Raw genomic sequence first — 13700 nt, 5'->3', positions numbered from 1 at the left:
GCCCTTACATGGGTCTTTCCTGCATGTTAACCCCATTTTTAATGCAACTGGGGAAAAGCTGGGGGGGTGGGGGGGTTTCCTCATTTTTATAATATATGTGCACTAACGCCCTTTACTGGAATAAAACATATCAATTCCAGATAGGTGAATACATATAGGGCTCCTTTTACAAAGGTGCGCTAGTGTTTTTAGTGCACGCACTGGATTAGTGCGCGCTAGCCAAAAAACTACTGCCTGCTCAAGAGGAAGCGGTAGCGGCTAGCGAGCGTGGCATTTTAGTGCGCACTATTCCGCGCGTTAAGGCCCTAATGCACCTTCATAAAAGGAGCCCACAGACTTGACATGGACCGTGTTTCGGCATATTTATACTAGATTGATCATGCTGTCATGCTAAGGCTTTCAGTTCCTGTAATTGGGATTTGTTCCTTCCATCTAGTTCATTAAATTATCACTCTATTTGTTTCTTAACCTTATTGAATTGGAAAATTGCATCTATTTGGGTTTTTTTACCAGTTACCACATTTACATCATCACAATACTTATGGAGTCCAGGTGCAGGTGCTAATGCCAAAACACAGCCCGTGCTAAATTGTCTATATTCACCCTATTCCAATAAAGGACTTTCCAGTTTTTTGATTTCCCTTCCTCATTTTTTGATCATTTCCACTATGTTTTGTTCTTAAACTTTGTAATTTGTGGGATCTTTGGTTCTTTTCCTTCTAAATGCAAAATTACCACAGGATGTGCTAGCTCCACTACCGGGGAGGGGGACATGGCCAGCAAGTAGTGCACAGAACAAATATTTATTACATGGCAAATATATCAGCCAATAACATGGTAAGGGTTCTTTTTACTAAAAATACAGTAAATATTTTCACTTATATCACTCTTTAACAACAAAGCTTCACAGCGGTGAGTGTAAAGGCTGTATGTTGGGGGGCACGGCCAGCATGTCTTCTGAAATTATCACACCAAAAAGTTATTTACTGCATTTTACATAACAATTAGCACAGGTACATGTGCAGGGCAATTCTACAAAGAGAAGGCACTCAGCCTTGTCTTCACTGGTCACATCTCAGAAAGCAAGGAAACTGCAAAGACATTTCAGTCTGGTCTTAATGTATGAGATGGCTAGTAACATGGCAAGGACTGAAAGGACCCTGGGCTGAAAAATTGAGATGGGCCCCTCTATAACACCATCACTCCCAAGGTAGTGGGAACCCTGGAGGGGTGGGGGGTGGGGGAGGGGAGGAAGGATGCACATTTCCCAAAGCTGACATATTATAATTAATAATTTCAGGAAAAAAAAAATTATTTTCTACCTTTGTTGTCTGAGTTGCTTTGGTCCTCATGTCTCTTCTGATTTTCTCCATTTTTTTCTGAACTCCCTCCAGGGTCTCCTGTCCTTTTGACATTTCTTCTCTATGTTTACCATCCATCTTTCTTGTGTGTCTCTATCCAACCTGTCCAGTGTATCTCCTCTACGTTCTTGTCCCTTTGCTCCATCGTTTGTGTCCCTGTCCCCCTTCACTGGCTTCTCTTTCATTCCCTTCCTCCTGTATCCCCTGATCCCCCATCCACCTTCTGCAGTCTGGCATCTCCTTCTGTCTCCCTCTCTCTGTTGGGTCAGTGTCTCTCCCCCAGTCCAGTCTCTCTCTCTCTCTCTTCCCTCTGTACCCCCCATGTTCAGCATCTGTCCCATCTCTCACTCTTCTTATGTTCAAGGTCTCTCTCTCTCCCCCTTCCCTCAGCTCTCCAACTTCCAGATCCAGCATCTCTCTCCCTCTCTTCCCCTACTTCTTTGTTCCCAGTCTCTCTTGCTCTCACTCTCTCTCTCTCTCTCTATATATATATATATATATTCCTTCTACTCTCCCTACTTACACCTGAATCCAGCATCTCTACACCCTCCTCTCTTCATGCCCAGGTTTGGCATTTGTCTAACTGTGCCCCACTGGTCCTCCAAACACTGCAATGGGCCATGGCAGAGGCAGTGCTGAAAGCTGCTCTGTCTAATCAGGCCTTTCCTTTGCCACAGCTTCATGTGGGTGGGTCAGGGCAGAGGAAAGGCCTTGCAAGACAGAGCGTCTTTCAATACTACTTCTGCCGTGATTTGCTAGCGTGTTTGGAAGACCAGCTGGGGGAGGGGGGGATGGAATGGGTAGGCAGATGCTGAATCTGTGTAGACACATGGGAAGGAGAAGGTGATGAGACAGCCAAATCTGGGTACAGGGTGGGTAGAGGGAAGAGGAGAGGAAGGGGTGCAATTTCAGGTTGTCCCTATCTTTGGGCAGCCCTGGGCATTTTGCCAGGCTTGCTCAACAGTAGCTATGCCCTTTGAGATGGCAAATATTGAAACAGATGGTCGTGTAAATAACCGTGATCCATATTAGTTATAATCTTGAAAATTATACTTAGAATTAAGGTCAAAAACATCTATGGCAGCTCTAGCCTATTCAATTATTTTGCTCCTTGCTAGCTTCCAAACATCCCAGGATCAGTCGATCCAAAAGTGAAGTCTTCTGCTCTTCCAATAACTTTAGCTCATTATGCACAGATCTGCATTTAACGGCTCCAAGTCAACAAACCTTCAAAGGAAACATGGAAAGTAACAATATTCGGGTGCTTCATTTTGGCCAACAGAATAACCTCCTTACGAGATGCTTCTTTTTCTTTTAATGGCATCTAAGAAAGGTAACAATACATCACTGTCAGTTTGACCAAATTTAATCAGTAACTATCATACATTTATCAGTGACTGAAGAACTTGGTTGAGCTTCATACTACCATGATTTGTACAGTATGTGCAGTAAAGTGGTAAAAGGTCAAAATGGCTTCAGGTAAGTTATTAATCAAGGACAACAGTTATATATATGTAACTGAGAATGGGATTTTTTTATCTAGCAGTTTTCTTCTTTGTAGTGCTTCCAACTCAATCAGAACCAGCTTCTCTTGGGCTATGGCATCATGAACTTTCACAATGACCCATAGATATTTCCCCTATTGTATATCTTCCTCCTGGCTCACACAGCCCAGTTATTGTGTTCAGTCAGGGAATATACATCTGGACTTATTTTAGAACCCCCGCCGCCGCAACCCACCAGCTGCCTGCCGCCCGCCCGCCACCCGCCAGCTCCTTTTTAAAAAAAAAAATTATTTTATTGAAAAATAATGCAATTTAAAAACATCTAACTTATACAGTTGTATACAAAACAATACATTGATTCAATATATATCTTATTTCATAATAAATACTAAGATTTTTTTTAATTATCTATGATGTCTAATATATCTCCAACCTCCCATACCACAATCCACTCCTCCCAACCCCAGTGGAAGATGTGTGCAGGGGATTCATAAAATGTGGGCAAAAGATTATATATCAAAGATCAATTGGAACTATCATTTTGGGAATTAATCCAAATTTCATATGCACTCCAAATGGTGTTATAATTCTGTAACTGATTTCTCCGAAGGGCAGTTAATTTAGACATCTGTTGTATTTATTGAACTTTAACCAATAATACTCGTAGCACTGGTAAATCTAATTGTTTCCAGGCAGATGCCAGAACAAGTTGTCCTGCTGTAATTATCAAATGTATCCATTTCTGATGTTTCAAAGGCAGGGCGTCTGGCCCCTTATTCAACCACTCCATGGTCTCAGAGATCGAAATACCAAGAACTTCCTCAATAAAGGAAATTACTTTATTCCAATAAACCTGTGCTTTAGTACAATACCACCAAATTTGTTCAAAAGTGCCTACTTCTACACATCCTCTTCAACATTTATCCAATCCATTCCCATACATAGCTCGCAATCGTGCTGGTGTATAATACCAACAATCGCCAGCTCCATTTAATTATCCCATGCCACAACTCCAGGTAGGTAAGGGCCAGGCTCGTGCAGCAATTGCACGCCACCGGCCAACAAGCCTTCCCCCCCACCTCGACGTCAGGGGGAAGGCTTGTGGGCTGGCGGCATGCAATCATTTAGGACAAGAAAACCCTGGCCTAAATGGCAGTGCACCTAAGCATTCAATGCCTACCAGTGCCTAAGAATGATTAGGCGTAAGTGGCATAGCAAGGGTAGGAAGTGCCCTCTCGCACCCTCCTCTCCACACCCCCACTCCTTCCAGGCAGCAGACTGCAGTAGTTGCTCGCACTGGAGAAGATTTAAAGAGGTATAGAGGGAAGGGTGTGAGCATAGTGTAGGGCAGTGGTTCCCAACCTTGTCCTGGAGGACCACCAGCCAGTCGGGTTTTCGGGATAGCTCTAATGAATATGCATGGAGCAGATTTGCATGCCTATCACCTCCATTATATGAAGATCTCTCTCATACATATTTATTAGGGCTATCCCAAAAACCAGACTGGCTGGTGGTCCTCCAGGACAGGGTTGGGAACCATTGGTGTAGGGGGTGGAAAGGGGCCAGTGCCCCCCACCAAGACGGTGCATGGGGTGGTCCGCCCCTTCCTCCCTTACTATGCCACTGTTTGGTGCCACTAGGCACAATTCTATAAACGACACCCAGTAGTTGACTGACAACTTCACCAAACAGCGCCTAGGACCATGGCAGGATTAACCAATAGGCCAAGTAGGCATGTGCCTAGCGCCCAAAATGGTCAGGGGGGGCCCGATGAAGGAGGTCATCAACATTGATTTTTCCAAACGGTAATGGGTCCCTCCAGCATTGATTGGCAACGTGGGCCCCACCCCGATCAGTAACACGCCCCCCCCCCCCCCACATCGATGTAAAATAAGACAAGCAAGCAACAGGAACTGTAATTGTGCAAGCGGTGCTGCTTGCCCAAAGCTTCCCTCTGACGCAGCTTCCTGTTCCTACCTGGGCACATGGTGGGAGGGGGTGGGGCAGGGGGGCCCAATGTACTTGTGTGCCTAGGGGCCCTCGACGAATTAATCCTGACCTGCCTAGGACTTAGACGAAGTTTGTAGAATCAGGGCCTCAGTGTGCACTAAGCTTTAATAAAACGGCCCTAAAGTTAAGAGCATAAATCTTGTGAATATCTGTTGACCAAGCTTAGGGTATAATTCAGAGTCAGTGTAGGTTTGAAAATGACATTCGAGTACAACTAGGTCAATCGAGTGGAGACTATGGGCTCCTTTTACGAAGGCGCGTTAGGGCCTTAACGCGTGGAATAATATGTGCTAAATTGACGTGTGCGCTAGCCACTACCACCTCCTTTTGAGAAGGCGGTAGATTTTCGGCTAGCGCATGCTAATCCGGTGCGTGTGCTACAACGCTTAGCGCACCTTCATAAAAGGAGCCCTATATTATTCACCTCTCTTTGGTAATAACTCACTGCACAGAGTTCCTTCATTTTACCTTTGTGAGGTTGACTTCCTTGATAACACACTGGAGGTCATCAGATTTCCTCTTCACCAGGAATGCTTTTCCAAAAGATCCTTCTCCTATCATCTTAATAATATCGTAATTATCCATTATTGCTCAGCTTTCCAACACAACCTGAAATTTAAAAAAAAGACAAAAAAACCTGCTTCAGCCAGACAACAATGGATTAACAACCACTTACGATGTTTTCTGTAACAGCCAGAAAACCTATTACAGTACAAAGTCAAAAAAAAAAAACAACAACGAAAGAATCCCTCTGGTGGTGATATACAACCCAAAGCTGTAAAAACTGAGAAAAATTATAAAAGACCTACAACCACTAGTAGAGGAGGATGAATTGCCGAAATAGTCTTAGTTCCACCCACATTCGCCTTCCGACAGTCATCTAATCTAAAACAAAAACTCCCAACACAAACTCACAAGGAAGAGAATATCACATATCACTAAACATACCAAGATGAAAACTGTTCCAACACATTTCACAGAACTCCACACTGTGGGGCTCAAAGTAATTCACAAGGGAAAAAAAACATTCAGCATTAGGGAATCTTTCACATGCTAACCTTCCAATATGCTATATATCACGCAATGCAAAAAGTGTAACAAAGGGTGCTACATTGGAGAAACAAGCTAGATACTAAAAACTAGGATTAATTTACATAGATATCATATTAAAAATTGCAGTGTCAACCAGGATATCACTTCTGTGGGCAACACTTTAAAAACCCACAACACTGGATCAATGATTTTATGGTAAGAATACTAAAAGGAAATTTTAAGACAATCCAGGAATGTATAAGACTTTTGACATCAAAATGATAAAATATTTTGACAACCACCAGACAAGGCTCAACAAAGACCTTGGTCTTCTATCACATTACACTGTACTGCTTTGTCACCTTCTTATACCTACCCATATCTCTCTCTTTCACCCACCTAACCCTTTTTGTCTTTCACCTTACCCACCTCTCCTCCTCATGTGAGACTATCATTGGAATGCTTTGATGTTTCACTTATATAATAATACTGTTTGTAAAACAAATTTAAAACAAACTCAAGAAAAAAAAACCTGTATCAAGTTTTCAAGTTTCAAGTTTATTAAAAGTTGGTTGTACACACAATTCAAGTATTTCAATGCGTATGACAATTTAAAATTAGGAGACAAAAAATGAAACAATTTTATACAAATAAACGTACAATGTAACGTACAAATAATTACCGATACAAAAGGAGAGAGGGATGAACTACAATCTTTAAAGAAGATAAAGATACATTTAGGGAAAAAACATCTGGAGGGTAACAAAGAATAATTTTAAAAACATGGCTAAGCCTAAAGAAGAGGGTAAGGGAAATTGCGACCCTCAGCACCCAGTACCCACAGCACCCTGAAGTTGTGGGTTCAAATCCCATGCTGCTCCTTGTGACCCCGGGCAAGTCACTTAATCCCCCCATTGCCCCAAGTGCATTAGATAGTGTGTGAGCCCACTGGGACAGATAAGAAAAAATGCTTGAGTACCTGAATGTAAACCACTTAGGCTATAAGTAGTATATAAATACTAAAATAAATAAATATACTTGTATTTGTCAACATTTGCTTATTTCTGATCCAAGCTCTGGTGTCACCTCCGAAACACAAGCTTCTTCACTATCTGACACTGTGAACACAAATTCCTGCAAAAATGGCCTCTGAAAAATTTTATTGTATCACGACTGCTCCAACCCCCACGACTCAAAAAATGCAACAACCCTACCAATGAAAAGGCAGCACAGGACCTAGAACATCAACACTTCCTAGTAGAAAAATAAACAAGCCAGTCTGTTACAGATCCCCATTCACAAACTAGCAGAATATTTCACATGCATAACACAAATGGACCTAACTATAGTCACTTGTACCCAAATCTCATACAGCCTAAAGGGCTAAAATCAGGATGAGAAGCACACACTTAAAACTGAAATGGAAAAACTGAGAAACCAGATTCTTTCAGAAGGGGAATGCAGAAAAAATAGAAACACATATTGTCCTATTGTTGTTAGTTGCCATCGACTCATGCTCAAGTCCTACCCCCCCCCCCTTTTTACTAAATCGCAATAGTGGTTTTTAGTGCAGGGAGCCACGCTGAATGCTCCGCGCTACTCCTGATGCTCATAGAGTTCCTATGAGCATTGGGAGCAGCGTGCAGTATTCAGTACGGCTCTCTGCGCTAAAAACCACTATCGCAGTTTAGTAAAAAGGAGGGATTAGTGACTTGATGAAAATCATCAAGTTTTCGTGGCAGAATAGAGAATTAGATTGCTGGGCCTTTTTTCTGCGCAGTATAAGTTCGATGTTGTTGCTGTTGTCACATCAAACCCAATCCTCCGCCTCCAATACTGCCCATTTGCTGCTGCCCAGATGGGTGGTACATTGTTAGTCTGACATAAAGTCCACCAAGAGGCAGGCTGAAACTACTGACAGCATAGCATTCAGCTTCACAGATATGTCCTATATTGAGCAAAATACAAAGACATAAAACATGCACGTTTCCAAAGTTGATATATTCTAATCACTAAAAATAAGATGCTTTTTAGTTGTAGTTTTGTTGCTTTATCCTTTAATTTTTCTAATGGGATTTGTTCTGGTCTCTTTTCCTATATTCTTCTTGTAGATCTTTCCCTCGGTCTCTTTTCCATTTTCTGATTCTCTTTTGTCTTCTTTCTTTCATCTCCTCTCTTTCTCTATGTTTCATCTTTTTCTCCAAGTACCCTCCATCCATCCCTGTTACAATGCACCCATTAAATCTAACCAGAAAAATGAACAATCAGGTACAGCTGAATCTCCAAGATCTCACAACCGATCTCCTTTTAAGATTTAAATTTTTTTATTTCCAAAAACACATTGAAAATGCAATAATAGCAAAAGGCAGACTCTGCTTCTACTTACAAAAGTAAAATTGAACTTATCCTGCTCACAGTGCAACATCACTGCTACTGCAATTTCCCATGGTCATCTGTAGAATCCACATTGCTCACACTACGCGAACAGGAAAGTGTCTGAAAATTATCCTCGACCTTACTTTTATATGTTTGCAATAGGCTTAAATGCTTGCAATTTAATATCATGTCAAATGACACACATTCTTCTCCCACTCCCCCTCTTGCCCCGCCCCCGTTACCATGGAGATAGAACGCTGCACAAACACAGTTTGCTTCACTTCCTAGCTTTTCTCCTGAGAAGACGCGCGATTGCCTTGTAGGCAGCAGGGGCCGAGCGGGACGGAGATCCGCGCAGGGCTTCCAAACGTCGTGCGCGCTGCCAGGGCTGCAGCGGCGTCCCCTTCTCTCGAAGAGTCCAAGGACAGACTGCCCTGACTGCAGCGTGAGAAGGAAAGTCCCCGGAAGCCTGGACGGCATGCCGGGATCTGTAGTTCAGCTTAAAATAAACTACTGTAGTACAGTAAATAAAAAAAAAGGACAGCAATCCCCGCCCCCTAGAAACTCCAGCAGCACAGTTCAGCCCCCTCCCTTTGCGACAGCGCTTTCGCTTCACTCTCGGCCAATGAAGGCTCACGTCCCTACGGAGCGCCGTTGCACGTTGCCAACTCGCTGAGTAACCGGCAGCTCGCCGGGCCCCTCCTCCACCTTAGCTCAGCGGCTTGTGGCGGGAGGCCGTAAACTGGCTCGGGCATGGTGAAGCAAAGGAGACCTGTTCCCGCATAAAGCCCCCCCCCCCCCCCAAGAGGCAGACTTTGGTTCTTTAAGGCTAGCCGTGGGGCTGCGGGGGCCTTAGGCACTGCTGAATTCATGCCCAGCAGAGTACTGTCAAGAAGGGGCAGTGCTTGATTTGATGTTCGTGCAAATAAGATACAGGTTTTAGAATCCTTCGTGGATTAGGAACTAAGGCGTCGTTTTCTCTGCTTTTACTCATCGCAGGTTTTCCTAATTCAGAACTGCTCTGCGATCCCGCTCAGCTTGGAGTCTGTTGTCTTCTACAGATCCATTAATTCGTGGGGTCTGGGTAAAACCAGGATTTCCAGGATCCTCAGAATTCGTGGGCTGTTTCTGTTCTGTGGTTTTAGAGCCGCTCTCTGAGGGCTTCTAGTTTATTTGACAAAGTACCTCACGAGGAGAGTCTGTTGTAGTGGTTAGAGCTACAGCTTCAACACCCTGAGGTTGTGGGTTCAAACCCTATGCTGCTCCTTGTCACCTAATCCTGTCGGGACAGATGGGCGGGGGATGCTTTTAGTACCTGTATGTAAATCGCTTTGAGTGTGGTTGTAAAACTACAAAAAGTTTGAATACAAGTCCCAACCCCTCCTCCCGCCCTTCCTTTCTGTCATGGAATATATGGGTTCCATTAGTCATTTTTAACCAGGTGTCGGCCAACATTCAAACCAGCACCTGGTTAATTTCTGCATAAACTTCCTTTTACGAAGTTTCATTAGGCTTTTTTTATTGCCGGCCACAGCGGTATTAGCTCTGACGCTCATAGAATTCCTAGAGGGTGACAAAATTCATCACCGTTTCTGTGCCTGTAGATAACCTCAGGAAACAATCCTGTGTCATTCTTTAGTGTCTATCTCAACCTCATTCCTTCTACACCAGCATTCTTCAGTGCAAGGCTTGAGGGTCAGTGGCTGTGCCCATTTATACCGATTCTTTCCTCTCTTCTTAAAGAATGACATGGAGATGGTTTCCTGCGGCAATGGGAATGGTGATGAATTTTGTCACCTTGTCATTCTCTATGAAGTTGACTGGAGCTAATACCACTGCGGCCAGCAATTTTTTTTTTTTTTTTTTTAAAGCCTAACTCGGCTTCATAAAAGGGGAATAAAGATCATTTTTGCTGTCCTAACATTATGTGGTTACTTAGCTGGTTAGCCTTCCCATCCCTGTTTCCCCAGTGCTCTTTCCAATCAATTGTAGTTCCTCCCTTCCATGCCTTCTTTTCCCTTACTACTTTTCTTCTCTACATTCTTGTCTCTCCTCTATTTGGAACATTATGTTGTAAACTGCTCAGATAATTCCGATAGGCAGTATCAAGAATATAATAAATTTTTTAGATTGTAAGCTCTTTCAAGCAGGGGCTGTTTTCTTATTCTTTGTGACTCTGTGCAGCACTGTGTGCATCTGTTAGCTCTATAGAAATAATTAGTAGTAGTAGTGGTAGAGTACCTGATTTGTAAACCTTTCTTAGCTACTTTGGGAGGACAGGCTAAAAAAAATCAAATAAATAAGTCTAAGGTGATCCTTTGGTATTTCTCATGGAACGCTTGTGCTGTGCTATTGTACATTTACTTAAAAAGGAAAAGGTCTAAAAAAGCAATGGGCAGCTGGTCTGCATTCTCTTTTTAAAAAAGGAAAAGTACAGATACTTTTGAGTATGAGGATAGATCAGAGAAGTTAGTAATGAGAAGTTTAATTTTTTAATGAGAGAAAAGGGTGTGCATGCCAATACATGTAAACAATTAAAAGCTTGTTCCGTATGATATGGGTCATGTTTTTAGAAACACTGAAACTAGAGCAGGATAATTGCAATTATAGCTTGCTATGGCCCTAACTGCACACAGCTGGCAACTGCCTAGAGAAGGGGTGGGGCCATGTGTCCCTTTTTTGTGTCTTCACAAATACTGTACGGTAACCCTAGCCGCAATAAGACAAGCAAAGGCCCCCCCTTAAATTTGGAACAAATCACTTTTTCTTTTTGTTGTAATTTTTCATTATTGTTTAAGTGATATAACCCTAATAATATAGCATTAAAATATTTTAATTTAGTTGTGACCCCCTTACTCCCCCAAATGGCTCTGTTTGTACAGAAGGAGATTCTTCTGCGTGTTAATGAGAGCTGTGTGTATATAAAGTAGTGCTGGCCGATTCAGGGAAAAAATGTGCAATTCAATTCAGCCTATTTAATCGATTTTTCAATTCGATTTGCCTGCCCAATTGGGATTTTTTTTTGGTTTGTTTGTTTTTCAAACGTCCTGGCAGGTTTATTTTGTGACCTCTTCACCCACCCCACCCCCTTTGCCCTCTCCTACCCCCGCTGGCACTGTGGTGTAAACAAAATTACATTACATTAGGGATTTCTATTCCGCCATTACCTCGCGGTTCAAGGCGGGTTATAGAAGGTGGATTATAGAAGATATCTGGTTATTTTCAGGGAGAATAAAGAGTAGAGTAGGTTGTTTCTGGGGGTTGGGGAGTTAGTGGAGGGAAGGAAGAGGACTTGTGGTGTTGGGGCTTTTTCCAGGGATTTCTTGAGCAGTATATATGTGGTGTTAGGTCTTTTTTATGAATTTCTTAAACAGTATAGTCTTTATACTGTTTAAGAATTTGTTTGTTTAAGAATTTGTTTAAGCAAACAAAAAAGATCTTGCCTCTGTTAGGTCCTAGCTCACATTCATTGTCTTAACACCAGCTCTGACAGGATACACATTTCAAATCTGACACTGTAATCAGAAAACAGAAAATAAAATGATTTTTTTTTCTACCTTTTTTATCTGGTCATTATTCAAATCATATGTTGGTCCTAGGCTCTGGTTTCTGTTTGTCTTCTGTTAACTCGCTCACCAGGGTCTCCTGCCCATTTGAAGTTCTCCATGCATACCATCCATCTTCCATCTCTGTCCTCCCCTTCCCTCCCCCACAGATCTGGCACCTCTCTTTTTTGTCTATCCCCACAGTCCAGCATTTCTATCCCCCCTCCACCACACCATCCCTTGGATTTCTCCCATTGTCCACCATCTCTCTCCCTCTTCTGTTTTAAGAACCATTATTTCTTCCCCTTCCCCCACCCTCAGTCTGGCAAATGTCCCTCTCTTTGGACCCCCTCCCTCCATGTACTTCTAATAGCTACACCAGGAGGCCCTCCCCAAGGCCAGCATGTTTTCCCCTTCTCTTCACCGTCTACAGCTTCCCCCGGCCTCCCGCTCTCACTTTCAAAACTAATTATGGCCTGCAGAGGATCGCCGGTGATGTAACGATTCTAGCAAGCTGCCAAAAGCTTCTACTGCATGTTCCCTCTGCTGCAGTCTCGCCCCTCCTCTGACGTCACATCCTGTTTTGGTCTGGGATGGACCATGGCAGAGGGAACGTGCAGCAGAGGCCAATGGCAGCCTGCTAGAATCGCTATATCACCGGGTATCCTCTGCAGGCCATAATTAGTTTTGAAAGTAAGACTGGGAGGCTAGAGGGAAGGCAGATGATGGTGGGGAGAAGGGGAAAACATGCTGGTCTTCAGAGAACCCCTCTACAGCCGCTGAGCTAAGATTACCCATAGCACTGGCACCTTTGCAGCACTTCCCAACCAACACACCTCCTCCCACCACCATGAGCTCTGACATTGGGCCTCCTAAAGCAGGAACAGCAGCAGTGGACGGCCAGCAGGAGGCAGCGCTTAGGACATTCTTTTCGCTGTCGGGGTGTGGTCAATGAATTGGAAAACCTGATTTTTTTTTAAAGAAAAAAAAATTCAGCACTAGTATAGAGTGCTTAAGTGGGTGGAGTTGGAGGACCCTGACCTGAGACGAAAGGGAAAACAGTGAATAAAAGGGAGGTATGGAGCATATGTAGGCGCACAGGATCACCCATTTTTTTTCTCATGCCAGCCCAGTCTAATGGTCCATGAGACACCTCATTGGTGCCACCTCACTCCTTCCTAAAGTGGCATCTTTCTCTGATGCAACTCCCCCCATGTCTCTCAGATCCATCACTGGCAGTGATTCTTATAGGCAATCTGTGCTGGCCTTATAATCTTTCCTCTATTACTGCATCCCACCCTGGAAACTTCCTGTTTCTTCACTGGCAGGGAAGTGGTAGAGCAGCGTTTCTCAACTCGGTCCTGGAGTACCCCCTTGCCAGTCAGGTTTTCAGGATATCCACATTGAATTTGCATAAACTTGATTTGCATACACTGCCTCCATTATATGCAAATGTATTTCATGAATATTCATTGTGGATATCTTGAAAACCTGACTGGCAAGGGGGTACTCCAGGACTGAGTTGAGAAACATTGTGTTGGAGGAAAGCCTGCAGGACCGGTGTTGTTTGCCTATAATAATCACCGCCAGTGACCGCTCTGAGGGATACCAGGATAGGGGGGTTACTTCAGAGAAAGATGGACCGATGGGGCAATGGCCACCCCCCCAGGGGAGAAGATGTTGCTTAGGGGCAGAGAAGAGGATATCGGTGAAGAAATGAGTAGGGGCAGGGGGGATGGAAAGGAAGAGAGGGAGAGATGGATGCAGGGATAGAGGGGAAAGGTAAAAAACAAACAAACAGAAAACTGGTATATATGTACAGGGTAAGGGTGGGCAGGACCCACTCAGGTTAAATCTGGGTCTACCCAGAC

At 43.5% G+C, this 13700-nt stretch overlaps 1 protein-coding gene across 3 annotated transcripts in view; it reads right to left on the bottom strand.

The window, feature by feature from the left end:
* Window positions 1-8768, bottom strand: part of NEK5 (NIMA related kinase 5) — a 70662-nt gene extending 61894 nt beyond the window's left edge. The window contains exons 1-3 of one of the 3 annotated variants that reach the window (XM_033947614.1): window positions 8527-8768; window positions 5345-5485; window positions 2589-2685 (exon numbers count right to left, since the gene is read on the bottom strand). In XM_033947614.1, the coding sequence (XP_033803505.1) occupies window positions 2589-2685; window positions 5345-5461 (214 nt within the window). In that variant the 5' untranslated portion in view covers window positions 5462-5485; window positions 8527-8768. Of the gene's footprint in view, window positions 1-2588; window positions 2686-5344; window positions 5486-8294; window positions 8482-8526 lie in introns of those variants that run through there. The other 2 variants (XM_033947613.1, XM_033947615.1) reach the window with 2 other exon arrangements.
* Window positions 8769-13700: the final 4932 nt, after the last annotated feature.

This window comes from Geotrypetes seraphini, chromosome 6 (genome assembly GCF_902459505.1).
Source record: "Geotrypetes seraphini chromosome 6, aGeoSer1.1, whole genome shotgun sequence".
Classification (NCBI taxonomy): domain Eukaryota; kingdom Metazoa; phylum Chordata; class Amphibia; order Gymnophiona; family Dermophiidae; genus Geotrypetes; species Geotrypetes seraphini.
This window is presented reverse-complemented; position numbering and strand designations above follow the sequence as displayed.